Genomic DNA, 18,407 nt, shown 5'->3' with positions numbered 1-18,407 from the left:
TTAATTGAGAATCAGAATCGTAAAAAAAAAATGAATATAACACCAAAAACAAATAACCTTTTATATTTAGTTCTTTTTTATTTGATCCAAACAAAAATGAAAAAAAAAACGACCAGGAGCCGAATTTTATTTCGCTTTTTCACCAGCGTCTTATTTCTATTCCAGCTTAAATACTTACTGCAGTAACACACAGACATCCTTCATCAGTAAAATGTTCATTTCCTTTATTCATGACCAGAATATACTGTATTTATGTTCCTTTAGTCGCAAAAATCGAACTAAAACCCAGCGAAAAACCTGGAATAATCTGAACGCTAAAAAAGTAATATTACAAGAGAATTAAGTCATCATATTTTGATGGAAATGGATTACGAAACAGAGCAAGGACGGAGGGAAAGGATCATTTCCTGCTCATGATCTGTTACAGGGCTGCTGTGATTACCATCAGTTATCTACATTTATAACCTGCTGTTATAAGAACATAAATACAGTAAATTCAGGTCAGAAATAACGGAAATTAATCTTTTACTGATGAAGGATGACTGTCTGTGTGTTACTGCAGTAAATATTTAAGGTGGAATGGTAATGCCAATAAGACGCTGGTGAAAAATCCAAATCAAGTTTGGTCATCAAATAAAAAACAGAAAATACAAGCCGGTGTTTGTTTTTTTGTTAATATATTAGTAAATGAAAAAACAAATAATAAGTTGTTTTTTATTTTTCGATTTTGATTCTCAATTGAATATCAATTAATCGAATCATACACGGATTGTAAGCCCAGACTTCAGTTCTTCACTCTTATAACTTCTGTAAGTTCAGTAATTACTAATATAATCAGCTTCACAGGCCCTGGAGTTATAGAACCATGTGGTGACACGCCCATTATGCAAATAGATGGTGCAAGAAGCCAATAGAAATGAAGAGGCAACAGATTAAAATCAGTTACAATGAAAATAATAATTAATTCATCTCAAAGATCCTATTTTAATGTCTACCTTTTTGTGTAAAACAGTCTTGTTGGTGTTTTTTTGGGGATGATATTTTAGTATGTGTCCTCTATTGTTTTATAGAGCATTATAGAGCGCCCCCTACGCTTCCTGTAGTGTATTACAGTCTGTCAGAATGAGCGTGTTGTGGATTATATGAACATTATAGAGCATTATAGAGCGCCCCCTACACTTCCTGTAGTGTATAACAGTCTGTCAGAATGAGCGTGTTGTGGATCATATGAACATTATAGAGCATTATAGAGCGCCCCCTACACTTCCTGTAGTGTATTACAGTCTGTCAGAATGAGCGTGTTGTGGATCATATGAACATTATAGAGCATTATAGAGCGCCCCCTACGCTTCCTGTAGTGTATTACAGTCTGTCAGAATGAGTGTGTTGTGGGTCATATGAACATTATAGAGCATTATAGAGCGCCCCCTACACTTCCTGTAGTGTACTACAGTCTGTCAGAGTGAGTGTGTTGTGGATCATATGAACATTATAGAGCATTATAGAGCACCCCCTACGCTTCCTGTAGTGTATTACAGTCTGTCAGAATGAGCGTGTTGTGGATTATATGAACATTATAGAGCATTATAGAGCGCCCCCTACGCTTCCTGTAGTGTATTACAGTCTGTCAGAATGAGTGTGTTGTGGGTCATATGAACATTATAGAGCATTATAGAGCACCCCCTACACTTCCTGTAGTGTATTACAGTCTGTCAGAATGAGCGTGTTGTGGGTCATATGAACATTATAGAGCATTATAGAGCGCCCCCTACACTTCCTGTAGTGTACTACAGTCTGTCAGAGTGAGTGTGTTGTGGATCATATGAACATTATAGAGCATTATAGAGCACCCCCTACGCTTCCTGTAGTGTATTACAGTCTGTCAGAATGAGTGAGTTGTAGATCATATGAACATTATAGAGCATTATAGAGCGCCCCCTACGCTTCCTGTAGTGTATTACAGTCTGTCAGAATGAGTGTGTTTTGGATTATATGAACATTATAGAGCGCCCCCTACGCTTCCTGTAGTGTATTACAGTCTGTCAGAATGAGTGTGTTGTGGGTCATATGAACATTATAGAGCATTATAGAGTGCCCCCTACACTTCCTGTAGTGTATTACAGTCTGTCAGAATGAGTGTGTTGTGGATTATATGAACATTATAGAGCGCCCCCTACGCTTCCTGTAGTGTATTACAGTCTGTCAGAATGAGTGTGTTGTGGGTCATATGAACATTATAGAGCATTATAGAGTGCCCCCTACACTTCCTGTAGTGTATTACAGTCTGTCAGAATGAGTGTGTTGTGGATTATATGAACATTATAGAGCGCCCCCTACGCTTCCTGTAGTGTATTACAGTCTGTCAGAATGAGCGTGTTGTGGATTATATGAACATTATAGAGCATTATAGAGCGCCCCCTACGCTTCCTGTAGTGTATTACAGTCTGTCAGAATGAGTGTGTTGTGGATTATATGAACATTATAGAGCGCCCCCTACGCTTCCTGTAGTGTATTACAGTCTGTCAGAATGAGCGTGTTGTGGATTATATGAACATTATAGAGCATTATAGAGCGCCCCTACGCTTCCTGTAGTGTATTACAGTCTGTCAGAATGAGCGTGTTGTGGATTATATGAACATTATAGAGCATTATAGAGCGCCCCCTACGCTTCCTGTAGTGTATTACAGTCTGTCAGAATGAGTGTTGTGGGTCATATGAACATTATAGAGCGCCCCCCACGTATCCTGTAGTGTATTACAGTCTATCAGAATGAGTGTGTTGTGGGTCATATGAACATTATAGAGCATTATAGAGCGCCCCCTACACTTCCTGTAGTGTACTACAGTCTGTCAGAATGAGCGTGTTGTGGATTATATGAACATTATAGAGCATTATAGAGCGCCCCCTACGCTTCCTGTAGTGTATTACAGTCTGTCAGAATGAGTGTGTTGTGGGTCATATGAACATTATAGAGCACCCCCTACACTTCCTGTAGTGTATTACAGTCTGTCAGAATGAGCGTGTTGTGGATTATATGAACATTATAGAGCGCCCCCTACGCTTCCTGTAGTGTATTACAGTCTGTCAGAATGAGTGTGTTGTGGGTCATATGAACATTATAGAGCATTATAGAGCGCCCGCTACACTTCCTGTAGTGTATTACAGTCTGTCAGAATGAGCGTGTTGTGGATTATATGAACATTATAGAGCGCCCCCTACGCTTCCTGTAGTGTATTACAGTCTGTCAGAATGAGCGTGTTGTGGATTATATGAACATTATAGAGCATTATAGAGCGCCTCCTACGCTTCCTGTAGTGTATTACAGTCTGTCAGAATGAGTGTTGTGGGTCATATGAACATTATAGAGCGCCCCCTACGTATCCTGTAGTGTATTACAGTCTGTCAGAATGAGTGTGTTGTGGGTCATATGAACATTATAGAGCATTATAGAGCGCCCCCTACACTTCCTGTAGTGTACTACAGTCTGTCAGAATGAGTGTGTTGTGGATCATATGAACATTATAGAGCATTATAGAGCACCCCCTACGCTTCCTGTAGTGTATTACAGTCTGTCAGAATGAGCGTGTTGTGGATCATATGAACATTATAGAGCATTATAGAGCGCCCCCTACGCTTCCTGTAGTGTATTACAGTCTGTCAGAATGCGTGTGTTGTGGGTCATATGAACATTATAGAGCATTATAGAGCGCCCCCTACACTTCCTGTAGTGTACTACAGTCTGTCAGAATGGGCGTGTTGTGGATTATATGAACATTATAGAGCATTATAGAGCGCCCCCTACGCTTCCTGTAGTGTATTACAGTCTGTCAGAATGAGCGTGTTGTGGATCATATGAACATTATAGAGCATTATAGAGCGCCTCCTACGCTTCCTGTAGTGTATTACAGTCTGTCAGAATGAGCGTGTTGTGGATCATATGAACATTATATAGCATTATAGAGCACCCCCTACGCTTCCTGTAGTGTATGACAGTCTGTCAGAATGAGCGTGTTGTGGATCATATGAACATTATAGAGCATTATAGAGCGCCTCCTACGCTTCCTGTAGTGTATTACAGTCTGTCAGAATGAGCCTGTTGTGGATCATATGAACATTATAGAGCATTATAGAGCGCCCCCTACGCTTTATGTAGTGTATTACAGTCTGTCAGAATGAGTGTGTTGTGGGTCATATGAACATTATAGAGCATTATAGAGCGCCCCCTACGCTTCCTGTAGTGTATTACAGTCTGTCAGAATGAGCGTGTTGTGGATTATATGAACATTATAGAGCGCCCCCTACGCTTCCTGTAGTGTACTACAGTCTGTCAGAATGAATGTGTTGTGGATCATATGAACATTATAGAGCATTATAGAGCACCCCCTATGCTTCCTGTAGTGTATTACAGTCTGTCAGAATGAGTGTGTTGTGGATCATATGAACATTATAGAGCATTATAGAGCACCCCCTATGCTTCCTGTAGTGTATTACAGTCTGTCAGAATGAGCCTGTTGTGGATCATATGAATATTATAGAGCATTATAGAGCGCCCCCTACACTTCCTGTAGTGTATTACAGTCTGTCAGAATGAGTGTGTTGTGGGTCATATGAACATTATAGAGCGCCCCCTACACTTCCTGTAGTGTATTACAGCCTGTCAGAGTGAGTGTGTTGTGGATCATATGAACATTATAGAGCATTATAGAGCACCCCCTACGCTTCCTGTAGTGTATTACAGTCTGTCAGAATGAGTGTGTTGTGGATCATATGAACATTATAGAGCATTATAGAGCGCCCGCTACACTTCCTGTAGTGTATTACAGTCTGTCAGAATGAGCGTGTTGTGGATCATATGAACATTATAGAACATTATAGAGCGCCCCCTACACTTCCTGTAGTGTATTACAGTCTGTCAGAATGAGTGTGTTGTGGATCATATGAACATTATATAGCATTATAGAGCGCCCCCTACACTTCCTGTAGTGTATTACAGTCTGTCAGAATGAGCGTGTTGTGGATCATATGAACATTATATAGCATTATAGAGCACCCCCTACGCTTCCTGTAGTGTATGACAGTCTGTCAGAATGAGCGTGTTGTGGATCATATGAACATTATAGAGCATTATAGAGCGCCTCCTACGCTTCCTGTAGTGTATTACAGTCTGTCAGAATGAGCCTGTTGTGGATCATATGAACATTATAGAGCATTATAGAGCGCCCCCTACGCTTCATGTAGTGTATTACAGTCTGTCAGAATGAGCTTGTGGGTCATATGAATATTATAGAGCATTATAGAGCGCCCCCTACACTTCCTGTAGTGTATTACAGTCTGTCAGAATGAGCGTGTTGTGGATTATATGAACATTATAGAGCTCCCCCTACGCTTCCTGTAGTGTATTACAGTCTGTCAGAATGAGTGTGTTGTGGATCATATGAACATTATAGAGCATTATAGAGCACCCCCTACGCTTCCTGTAGTGTATCACAGTCTGTCAGAATGAGCGTATGTATCATTTGAACATTATAAAGCATTATAGAGCGCCCCCTAAGCTTCCTGTAGTGTATTACAGTCTGTCAGAATGAGCCTGTGGGTCATATGAATATTATAAAGCATTATAGAGCGCCTCCTACGCTTCCTGTAGTGTATTACAGTCTGTCAGAATGAGCGTGTTGTGGATTATATGAACATTATAGAGCTCCCCCTACGCTTCCTGTAGTGTATTACAGTCTGTCAGAATGAGCTTGTGGGTCATATGAATATTATAGAGCATTATAGAGCGCCCCTACGCTTCCTGTAGTGTATTACAGTCTGTCAGAATGAGCGTGTTGTGGATTATATGAACATTATAGAGCATTATAGAGCGCCCCCTACGCTTCCTGTAGTGTATTACAGTCTGTCAGAATGAGCGTGTTTTATATTTATTTCTATATTTTATATAGTTCTCCTGCTCTCTGCTGCTTCATCCCTCACTATTTGCACTCTTTTATCATCCTCATCTTTCCCACAATACCCTTCACTTTATGCTAGGGTCCGAACGATATGACTACTCCATAATTTAACTGAGTAATAAAATTGTTAAAAAAATATTTGTTCTTAGTCCAAAAATGTTACTTAAACAATAATTGTGGGCAGTATTTTTATATTTTTTGATCAGTTCTTAAATATTTAATTTCATTGTAATGAATATAAAATATACTGTAGAATGTTTGTTCCAAAAAGTATTTATTATCTTGTTGTAAATACAAACATTTTGGGTAATATTTAACTTTTATTTGTGTGTTTTTCTGTTATAAAGGTAAGTCATTTAGGCTCCACCCCGTTTTAAAATACTGTTACTTGGTTGGACAAGCTTTAGAGCATGCTGTTTTTACTCCCAACCCAATGAGAGACTGTAGCTCCGCCTCCTCAGAGTATTACAATATCACAATACGTACAATTAGAGTGATATCAATATATTTTGATATAATAACACCTTAGCAACGCCTTAGCAACTGGCATGGAAACCATAGCAACACCATATCAACCACCTAGCAACCATAGCAACACCTTAGCAACCGCCCTGCATCACCTTAGCAATTACCTAGAAACCTATAAGCAACACCTTAGCAACCACCATAGCAACACCATATGAATCACCTAGCAACCACTAAGAAATAACATAGCAACCAACTAGGATACTATAGTAACACCCTAGCAACCCCTTACCAACCACCACAGACACCATAGCAACCACCACAGATACCATAGCAACACCTCAGCAACCATGTAGCAACACCTTAGCAACCACCTAGGAACACCTCAGCAACCACCACAGACACCATAGCAACCACCTAGCAACCACCACAGAGACCATAGCAACACCTTAGCAACCACCCAGCAACACCATAGCAACCACCGTAGCGAACTATCCTGCACTTTTCTGATCATCAATGTTCTTCAAAGCTTTTCCAACTAAGCAAGTCATGGTGAAATGTGATTGTGGGTGGGGCTTAAGCAGTTTCTCTTTTAATTGGTGAACTATTGTTGTATAATTGTAACATTTATTAACTGCAATTAAATACTCCAAACTCGGTATATAATATCAGTGATGTTATTGGCTGATCAGAGTATCGGTCGGACCCTACCCCCACCCCCCCGTTTCATTGGTTCTTCTCCTGATGCCACCTGTGTTTTGCTGCGATCTCATTGGTTGGTGTTGAATGCTGTGTGTGTTAAATTCCCTCCGTTCTCGACCTTTATTACCATTCAGAACCGCCTCCTGTCCTCCGGGCCGCCCGTCAGCCTTAGAACCTGCAGCGCAGTGTTTGACCAGGTAAAACCCCACCTTTAATCTCTACAGCCTCCACCCGGCTTTACTGATCTACACCTGTAGGAGCGCTGTTCAGCCCCGCCCCCTCACCCCCACCTCTCCATAACACAACCCCTCCCCCCCTTATAGCCTGCTTACCACCTTTATTAAACATTCATAACTCATACATAACCCCCTTACTGCTCACAGCTTTACCACTGCTTATATACACCGCTACTGTAAAGTTATTTATGCATATACAATTATATATACAGTATAAGCTAAATCTGATTAATTATGTATTAATTATGCACCTACATTAATTTATTATGATGTTTTAAAATACATAATTTAATTTCTGTTCTGTAAAAATCTATTATTACTAATAATCATCAGTAAAATTTTAAAAACTATAACTTTTGGTACATTTGAGTTAACTCATACTTAATTCATGCATAACTGCATAACAGGGTGGTAGCATAATGTTAAAGAAAATATCAATATTGTTTAGTTTCCCAATATTTAGGTTTTTTTTAGCAATTCTGTATCACATTTTTAAAAACACAGTATTGATTAATAATTATTAGTTTAAATATAAAGATTGGTGTCAGAAGTGGTTCATTCAGTGTTGTGATGTTTAAACCCCGCCCACTAGATCTGCTGTTAGATTCCACTGTTCTGATTGGGTAAAAAGTAAACTTTTCTGTTACTCAGATTTTATAAATATGATAGTGATTTTTTTTTTATATAACCAATCGCAGCTGATCATCTTATATATATATATATTATTTTTATTTTTTTTATGGACAAGTTTTATATAATTTGTAAAACATTTAAAAAAGGGATATTTAACTATATTGTTACTACAAATCAGAAACTGTTTTACTTACATGTAAATGCTCAAGTGGTAAATATAACCCTTCTAAATGTCTATATTTTCATAGATTTTAATATCTTGTCATAATTGAACATCTCTGCTAACCTGTCTGCTCCAATTTGTTCTGCTCTTGTTTTATTTGGCTGATGCTTTTTATTCTGTATAAATGTGATTTGAACTGTTTCTAAGGTGAACAGTTGCACTGTTCATTCATTTATAAGCTTTTTTACACATATTTTGGTGATTTGTAATAACAAATACTTTCAAATCTCTACAAATATAATTGCGTATAACTGAATTAAGAATAAAAAAATATTGATTTTCATAAATGCATGTTTTTTTATGCCTAAAATATAGTACCATGCACAAAACCAATGCATTCTGTGCACTTTTTAAAGGAGCTGTTGCGGCACCTGTAGTTTTTTAAGTTGAACTGTTCCTGAAAGTTGCAATAAAATACTCACAAATGGGTCAGAAATCTTAGCTTTAAGAACGTTTTGGGAAACTAATAATAAAACATATGATAATTACATTATTATTAGTTTGTTACCACCCTGTTACACAGATTATTCAGTGCTGTTTATTCTGTAATTCTATAACTATCTGTGTATTTAAGTAATAATTTAAACTCATGCTAAAGTATGTTTGTGTTATGTGACAGAGTTGTTGTATATATTTGATCACTTTCATAGTTTAATCTAATAAAAGCTCTGTTCTGATTGGCTGTATCTCATTCAGAATAGCACTCGGAGATGAAACACTCTTTATAACTTCAGTAGGAGTGGGCGTGGCTTAACTGATCGTGGCTGACGAATATATAATTATATATTTATATATTTAATATATTAAACCTATAATACCCATAATACCCACAGCTTTAACTGCCCCAGAGCTTTAGCATAGCTGACTGCATGACCTGTGTGTATATCACTGTTATTATTACTGTATTGATTGATTGATTGATTGATTGATTGATTGATTGATCTGAGACGGGGGGCAGGAGGGCAGTTCTTCAGTATCTTCAGTTAAAGCTTCAGGTTCTGATCCACAGGCCTCTGCAGATAAAGCTGTAATTTCATTGGCTGTATTTGTTGAAAAGTGGGAGGAGCCTGTTTGGGTGAACTGTAGCTTTAAGGGTCATGTGATTATTCCTCATATCTCCCGGTCATGTGATGATTGTTATGCCTGCTTACTGTTTCATCTGATATTTCATATTCATATTCAAATCATATGCAAATCACGCCCACAGCGCTTAGCTTTAGCCTAGCGCTTTAACTTTAGCCTAGCGCTTCCTAAAATATTCTGTATTGTAGAATTCATCCAAACTACGAAGAAAAACATGATATTATTTAGTAAATTTGCTTAAATTATCAGTTTTGCACATTTCAGCTGGATTTTCTCAGGCAGTTTTATTCGGGCTTTCAGTTAACAGCTGTGCTGAAGTCATTGATTCAAAGTACATCTATTTAAACGTCTATTTTGTGGTCTATATTCATACACAAGGCACCGGATTGTAAGGCGTATTATGCGACACTAGTAAGGAACAATGGTTTCACCATGTTTTCCTTATAATTCAGCAGCTAAATTAAGTAAACAAAACTGTAATTCTTAAAAAAAAAAATATTGGAGTGCTGGATGTTAATTCAAACAGATTTCTCTCCTAAAAAAACTGTTTATTTGGGTGAGTAAAGCGCTTCCGTTTATCTACAGTAAACTGTGTGCAGCAGCATTAGCAACTAGCCACTAGCCTCTAGCCATGGTTAGTGGCTAATGCTGCCAAACAGCACTACACTGCCAAGCCATGCCAATATTATGAGCTAGCGGTTTGTCCCACGTAGTTTGTTTTAACTTGGTAATAACTTACTCACCTCTGAATTGCTTAGTGCCATTAGCGGCTAATGCTAATACTGCTCCAGCAGTGCTAGCCGGGGTTAGCAGCAGACTACTGTCTGATATACTCACCTCTGAAAGATGATAAAAGAGCTAGCGCTTAGCACGGTTAGTGGCTAATGCTAATACTGCTCCAGCAGTGCTAGCCGGGGTTAGCAGCAGACTACTGTCTGATATACTCACCTCTGAAAGATGAAAGAGCTAGCGCTTAGCACGGGTAATGGCTAATGTTAACACTGCTCCAGCAGTTCTAGCTGGGGATGTTTAGGGATGAAATTAAAAGGTTTAATATAAATTATTACACACACAGGCTTTAAATGCAATGAAAATAAAACTACTACATATTTTACTCAATTTATTTGGATTTATTTGCTATATAACTAGATTTTACAGTAAAATATATATTTTTCTTACTTTTCTTTTTTTCTGTGCATTACAGACAGAAAACAGCATTCCTACATTTTTTCTCATCACTGGAGATAATTCAGGTCTGAAAAGGTTAAGAAAAGTCAACTTCACACTCTCTATATGCACAGTATTATATTCCAACAAATTTAAATATTTTTTTAACTTTGAATATAATAACACATATATTTAACTATTAAAACATGTACTGATTAAACCCAGTTAATTTTATACAAGATTTTTTTACAAAGAAATGTTTGACTGCATGTTCAAATAATTGATATTTATAACAAAAAAACTCACTCCTGTTACTGAAACTCACTCCTGTTACTTTCTCAGGGCTCCTGCAGGTCGTTAAAAAAAGTCTTTAAATGTCTTAAACTAAAATCTGGGTTATTAAGGGTCTTAAATTGTCTTAAATTTACTGTAAATATTCTGTAGGTATTACATTTTCAGCCAGTGCGTTTACAGCTAGTGGGAAAGCACAAGCTAACGTTAGCTTGCTAACATAGTAACATAATGTAATGTAATGTACGTTACTGGGAGAGAACTAAGGTTAGCGGAGAACTAGTTAACATAGTAACATTAGCGGTGAGCTAGCTAACATGCTAACATAATAACATTAGCGGCGAGTTAGCTACGTTTAGTTTTGATTTCCATTACAACTAATTATTTTCTACCAAAGAAATTCTGACTACATTTTTGAGTCTTAAATTATATTTATTGCTTTCTAAAAATAGCATTAAATTTAACTTTTAAAATGGTGCAAGAACCCTGTTATGTTTTGAGTAACAGGAATGAAAGTAACAGGAATGAGTTTTTAGCATAGCATTAGCAAAAACATAAAAAATAGCTAAATGGCGGCTATGCTAATAGCATGAGGACACTGAAAACATTCTAGCAATTTTCCCAATATGCGTATTTTAAAAATAAACCAATAAGATTAATAAGAATTAATTTAGGTAACAGGACTGAGTGTTTAGATTGAGCTCCTCAGTCAGAGTTACAATAAGATCAAATATACTTTGATCTTCTCATGATCTTCAGAAGTTGTAAACTCCGGTGAGTTCCTGCAGCAGCAGTGATGCTGATTTAAACCGGTTTAACCAGGAACCTCCGCTTAACAACCTTCACTTAATATTAAAGTGATAGTTCAGAGACGTCTCTAATTTCAGGTTTACTCTCACCCCAATACTTTCACTTTCTCTACTGTTCACTACTGTGATGTAATGTTGTTCACAACAGTAATTTTAACACAGAGTGAAACACTGGTGAGCTGCACTTTCATTAATTAATATGTGATAAATAAATTCCTACATTTTTTATTTAATGTGGTTATTTAATATTGACTGTGATCATCATTTAACATTTCAGTTTGCAGTGTAATAAGCTCATAATAAACATGTTATTATTATTAATAGTAGTAGTATCAATATTGTGGGTAGGGTATTTAATGATTTGGCCCACAGTTAGCACCATGCTAATTGGTGGGGTATCAGCTTTCGTAGCTTTGCTAGACTGCTAGCTCCAGTGCTAATTAGTGGGCTATCTGCTTTTATTGCTTGTTAGCTAGCTACATTAGCCTGGTAGCTCTAGTGCTACTTTTTGGGATGTCAGCTTTCGTAGCTTTGCTAGACTGCTAGTGTAGCAGACATTAACCGGACAATGGACACTGGACGAGAAACCAGCCACACTCCACACCGGGATATGATGCTCTGCATTGTTTATTCTGAGTGAGACATGGGGCAGAATTAGTGCACAGGCATACACACACAGGCTCTGTCTCTCCCTCCCCTACTTCTCTCTCTCTCTCTCGCCTGCACGAGGCTTTAAAAAAACGGGTGGAGCAACACCAGCATTAAAAGTATTAATAACCATATTTTCAGAAATCACTTAAAATATCAGCTTTTACTTATTTAGAAGTAGAAATTAACGGGAGAGAGTAAAATGCCTTCTTACCAGCTCAGCAGCTGCAGTGCTTTTGGGCATTTTGCCGCGAAAGCTCAGTATCAACAGGAACGGTGCCACGCTAATTAGCGCCCCACTAACAACAACAAAGGGGGAACCCCAAAAAGAAACAATATATTCAATTATATTAACGCTTTTTTAGAAATATCTCTTAGGTTTTTACAATTTTAACTATTTAATAAAGCTTGGTGAAGTTCACTAAAAAGTTTAAGGGAGAAAAGAGGAGAAAACAAATATATAAATAATAATACAAATAAATATTAAAAAATAAATCAATAAAACAATTAGCCGTTAACTCCTTTTACCATGGCTACACTAGCTCCAGTGCTAATTAGTGGGCTATCTGCTTTTATTGCTTGTTAGCTAGCTATATTAGCCTAGTAGCTCTAGTGCTAAATGGTAGGGTACTGGCTTTCAATGCTTTTCTAACCTGGTAACTCCAGTTAGCTTGTTAGCTAGCTACATTAGCCTGATAGCTTTAGTGCTAATTAGTGGGCTATCTGCTTTTCATTGCTTGTTAGTTAGCTACATTAGCCTAGAAGCTCTAGTGCTAAGTGGTAGGGTAATGGCTTTCAATGCTTTTCCAGCCTGGTAGTTCAAGGTAGCATGTTAGCTAGCTACATTAGCCAGGTAGCTCCAGTGCTAATTAGTGGGCTATTTGCATTTCATTGCTTTTTAGCTAGCTACAATAGGCTAATTGGGGGGGGGGGGGTGTAGCTGCGTTCATTGCTTGCTATCCTGGTAATGCTAAGTTTCGGCTTTCAATGTTTTGCTAACCTGGTAGCTACAAGTTGATTGTTAGCTAGTTAAATGAGTCAGGTAACTCCAGTGCTAATTGGTGGGATATCAGCTTTCTTTCATTTGCTAGTCTTTAGCACCAGTGCTAATTTTTGGGGTTTCAGATTTCAGTGCTTTGTTCGCTTTGTAGCTCCAGTGCTAATCGGTGGGGTATTGGCATTCATTGCTTTGCTAGCCTGGTAGCTACAGGTTGCTTGCTACAGAGATGAGTCCAGCTACAGGCAGGAGGTGGAACACCTGGAGGGTTGGTGCAGAGAGAACAACCTCTGCATCAACGTAAAGAAGACGAAGGAGATGATTGTGGACTTCAGAAGAGGCCAGCATGCCCACCTCCCCCTGCACATTGGAGGATCTGCGGTGGAAGTGGTCGACAGCTACAGGTACTTAGGGGTGCACCTGAGCAGCAACCTCACCTGGAGCAACAACACCTCCACTCTGGTCAGGAAGGCACATCAGCGGCTCTACTTCCTCAGGAGGCTGAGACGAGCTGGACTCGGGAGCGCAGTCCTCACCTCCTTCTACAGATGTGTGGTGGAGAGCGTCGTGTGCTCCAGCATCAACGTGTGGCATGGAAGCTGCTCTGCTGCAGACAGGAAAGCTCTGCAGAGGGTGGTGAAGGCTGCACAGAGGATTGTTGGAGTCAGCTTCCCCAGCACCATGGACATTTACACCTCCAGATGCAGGAAGAGGGCCACCTGCATCAGGAAGGATCCCACCCACCCAGCACACGCACTTTTTGTCCCGCTTCCCTCAGGACGGAGGCTGCGAAGCATCAAGTGCAAAACAACCAGACTGAGAAACAGCTTCATTCCGGAAGCTGTAAGACTCTTAAACTCCACTTAACAACACACTGCACTGACACACAAGGACAATTACTGCACAAACACGGTCACTTTACCCGCACTGAGACACTTTATTTTCTACTGCTCTAATTCATTTCATGCTACTATAGCACATTTGCACTCTGGACTTGTTGTTGCAACCTGTCTACTCTTTCTATTTATTTCATTTGGGGTATTTATCTTTAACTATTTTGTATATTCTATTTTTATTGTATTCCTTTATTGTACTTTTATCTATATATCTATTTAATAACAGCTCCTGGGTGTAAACTGGATCGTGAGATCACAATTTCGTTCCACCTCATGTACCACATAAGATGCGAATGACAATAAAATCTCCTTGAATCCTTGAATCCTTGTTAGCTAGTTACATTAGTCTGGCAACTCCAGTGCTAATTGGTGGGGTTTCAACTTTCAGTGCTTTGTTAGCTAGTGCTACATTGGCCTGGTAGCTTTAGTGCTAATTGGTGGGTTAACAGCTTTTATTGCTTGTTAGCTAACTACATTAGCCTGGTATCATTATTGCTAATTGGTGGATTATTAGCTTTCAATGCTTTGCTAGCTCCAGCTTCAATGTGAATGGTTTGTGCATTGGCTTTGCTTGCTTTTTAGCTAGCTACATTAGCCTGGTAGCTCCATTGCTAATTGGTGGGGTACCAGCTTTCAGTGTTCTGCTAACCTGGTAGCTACAGATTGCTTGTTAGCTAGTTAAATTAGTCTGTGCTAATTAGCACTCCAGTGCTAATTGGTGGGATATCAGCTTTCTTTGATTTGCTAGTCTTTAGCACCAGTGCTAATTGGTGGGGTATTGGCATTCATTGCGTGCAGGCTTGCTACATTGGCCTGATAGCTCCAGTGCTAATTGGTGGGGTATCTGCTTCCATTGCATGTAGGCTAGCTACATTAGCCTGGTAGCTCCAGTGCTAACTGATAAAATATTAGCTCTCATTGGTTGTTAGCTAGCTACATTAGCCTGGTAGCTCTAGTGCTAACTGATAAGTTATTAGCTTTTATTGCTTATTAGCTAGCTACATTAGCCTGGTAGCTCCAGTACTAATTGGTGGGGTTTCAGCTTTTAATGCTTTACTAGCCTGGTAGCTCCAGGTTGCTTGTTAGCTTGCTACATTAGTCTGGTAACTCAAGTGCTAATTGGTGCGCTATCTGCTCCTCATTGCTTGTCAAATAGCTACATTAGTTTTGTAGTTTCAGTGCTAATTGGTGGGGTATGTGTGTTCATTGCTTTGCTAGCCTGGTAGCTGCAGGTAGCTTGTTAGCTAGCTACATGAGCCTGGTAGCTCCAGTGTTAATTGGTGGGGTATCTGTGTTCATTGCTTGCTAAGCCTGGTAGCTCCAGGTAGCATGTTAGCTAACTACATTAGCCTGGTAGCTCCAGGTAGCTTGTTAGCTAACTACATTAGCCTGGTAGCTCCAGGTAGCTTGTTAGCTAACTACATTAGCCTGGAAGCTCCAGGTAGCTTGTTAGCTAGCTACATTAGCCTGGTAGCTCCAGTGCTAATTGGTGGGGTATCTGCTTTGCATTGCTTGTTAGCTACATGGCTACGTACAGGGTATACCACTGTGTTCGAGTGATGTGTGTTGGAGGCAGAAATACGGTTTGTTCCTCCTGTAAATTGCATTAATAGCGATTTAGCTGATGCTAATTGATTAATTGATTGTGTTTGATATTCTGCAGTGGTTGTGGACGTTTCGATGTCAGTGTTTTGGGATAATCTACAGATTAGTGGGCGGATCTTCCAACAAGAATCCAAACGCAGTAAATTTATATTTTCTACCATCTGCAACCTTCTGACCATCACTCGAACACGGCTTCAGCTTCTGTAGCTTGTTAGCAACGTTAGCTTTTAGCGCTGAATGGCTATATGGCTTCCATTGCTTGTTACTTATAGGACCAATCAAAGGTTTGGACACACTTTCTTATTTAATGTTTGCATTTATTATGTTTTCCTACATAGTAAATGAATAGTAAAGTGATGCAGCTCCTATCTGGGGTGAAGTTAACTTGTCCTGATGAGTGCCAGTTCCACCATCATAACATTTTTGATGGTATTTGAACAACTCTACTTTCTTTTCAGATTTAAAAGTAATTCTTTCTTCACATATACTGGTTTGTTTAATTTTTTTTGTTCACTAAATAATTCCATATTTCATTTGGATAATTTAGTATTAATCTACAATGTAGAATTTAAAAACAAAGAAAAAACACTGAATTTAGGGTCCAAACTTTTGATACTGTATATTTTGTTACTGTATATTAGCATCTATTGCTGAATACTGGGATTTAAGCTTCCAATTTATGGTTAGTCATAAAACATGTGTTCATAAGTGGCAAAACAAAGAAATCTTGACTAATTTTGGTTTTAAAAGAAAGAAAACTGGAATTTTCTCTTAACATTTGTCATTTTTACTTTGCTGTACTCTAATTAGCTCCGTAAAAGTCGGCAAAAAGCGATGTTTGCTCTTGTTTTATTCCTAAATTATTTACATAATAATTTTATATATATACAGCTCTGTAAAAAATATAAGAGAGCACTTAAAAATGATGAGTTTCTTTGATTTTAGCAAATTAAAAACCTCTGGAATATAATCAAGAGGAAGATGGATGATCACAAGCCATCAAACCACCAAACTGAACTGCTTGAATTTTTACACCAGGAGTAAAGCAGCATAAAGTTATCCAAAAGCAGTGTGTAAGACTGGTGGAGGAGAACATGATGCCAAGATGCATGAAAACAAACTGTGATTAAAAACCAGGGTTATTCCACCAAATATTGATTATTTCTGAACTCTTAAAACTTTATGAATATGAACTTGTTTTCTTTGCGTTATTTGAGGTCTGAAAGCTCTGCATCTTTTTTGTTATTTCAGTCATTTCTCATTTTCTGTAAATAAATGCTCTAAATGAGAATATTTTTATTTGTAATTTGGGAGAAATGTTGTCTGTAGTTTATAGAATAAAACAACAATGTTCATTTTACTCAAACATAAACCTATAAATAGCAAAAACAGAGAAACTGATTCAGAAACTGAAGTGCTCTCTTCATTTTTTACAGAGCTGTATATGAGATTTATATGAATTATGGGAAGGTTTATACAGTTAGCGGTGGCTAATTGCATGTTTAGAAGCATCTGTTAGCAGCATTTGTGTTTAGTGCTATTTGGCAGCATGGCTTCCATTGTTTGCTATTTACAAAAGTTTGGACACACCCCTTCTCCTTCTCATACTATATTAAAGCTTCTAGTGCATCTCAAAAATATCTCAAGAATATGATTGAAAAGTTACTTTATTTTAGTAATTCAGTTGTGTAAAATGTGAAACTCATATATTATATAGATGTATTAAACACAGAGTGATCTATTTTAAGTGTTTATTTATTTTATTGTTGATGATTATGAAGCTTACAGCCAATGAAATCCCAACAATCAGTGTCTCAGAAAATTAGAATATTATATAATAAGACCAATTGATACTTTTGGCTGTAGTGTGGGCAGTGTGCCAAATCCTGCTGGAAAATGAAATCCACATCTCTATAAAACCATCACTGATTGGTGGAAACTTCTCACTAGACCTCGAGCAGTTTGGACTGTGTGTCTCTCCACTCTTCCTCCAGACTCTGATCCCTTCATTTACTTTATAAATGAAATGTAAAATTTACTGATGATCAGTGATGGTTTGGAGGGACATGTCTGTCATCTGCTGGTGTTGATCCACTGTGTTTTATTATCGAGTCTAAAGTCAGTGCAGTTTTGTTTTCCCACAAAATCTTACAGCACTTCATATCTTACAGCTTCCCTCTGCTGAAAACAACTTTTATAGAGATGCAGATTTCATTTTCCAGCAGGACTTGGCACACTGCCCACACTACAGCCAAGAGTACCGATATATCTTATATTGTATAATATTCTAATTTTCTGAGACTCTGATTTTGGGTTTTTATTGGCTGTAAGTTTCATAATCATCAAAAATAAAATAAATAAAGACTTAAAATAGATCATTCTGTGTTTAATATATAACAATATATGAATTTTACATTTTCAACTGAATTACTGAAATAAAAAGTAACTTATCAATGATATTTTAATTTTTTGAAATAGTATTTTAATCCAAACCACTATCTCGTGTATTACTTAATCGTTTTCATCAGTTTAATATTAATCTAAAATGTAGAAAATACAATAAATACAGAAATAAAGCATAAAAACACTGAAAAAGAAGGTATGTCCAAACTTTTGACTGGTAGTTTTTCAGTTTAAGAATTAATTTGTATTATTATGAGGATAATTTCCACTGCTCTGACCTGCTGTGTGTTTTTGGGTT

The 18,407-nt window shown here is 37.9% G+C and overlaps 1 protein-coding gene across 4 annotated transcripts in view; it reads left to right on the top strand.

The window, feature by feature from the left end:
- The window catches only part of LOC103043289 (serine/threonine-protein kinase PAK 3), a 78,311-nt gene that overhangs the window by 43,823 nt on the left and 16,081 nt on the right, over positions 1-18,407 (top strand). For 2 of the 4 annotated variants that reach the window (XM_049465398.1, XM_049465392.1), the window contains exon 6: positions 7,253-7,315. The exons of the other annotated variants lie outside the window; for them this stretch is intronic. In XM_049465398.1, the coding sequence (XP_049321355.1) occupies positions 7,253-7,315 (63 nt within the window). The remainder of the gene's footprint in view (positions 1-7,252; positions 7,316-18,407) is intronic. 4 annotated transcript variants of the gene reach the window in all.

Source organism: Astyanax mexicanus, chromosome 1, assembly GCF_023375975.1.
Source record: "Astyanax mexicanus isolate ESR-SI-001 chromosome 1, AstMex3_surface, whole genome shotgun sequence".
Lineage (NCBI taxonomy): Eukaryota > Metazoa > Chordata > Actinopteri > Characiformes > Acestrorhamphidae > Astyanax > Astyanax mexicanus.
Note: the sequence above shows the minus strand (reverse complement) of the source record. Positions and strands in the feature narration are given on the sequence as shown.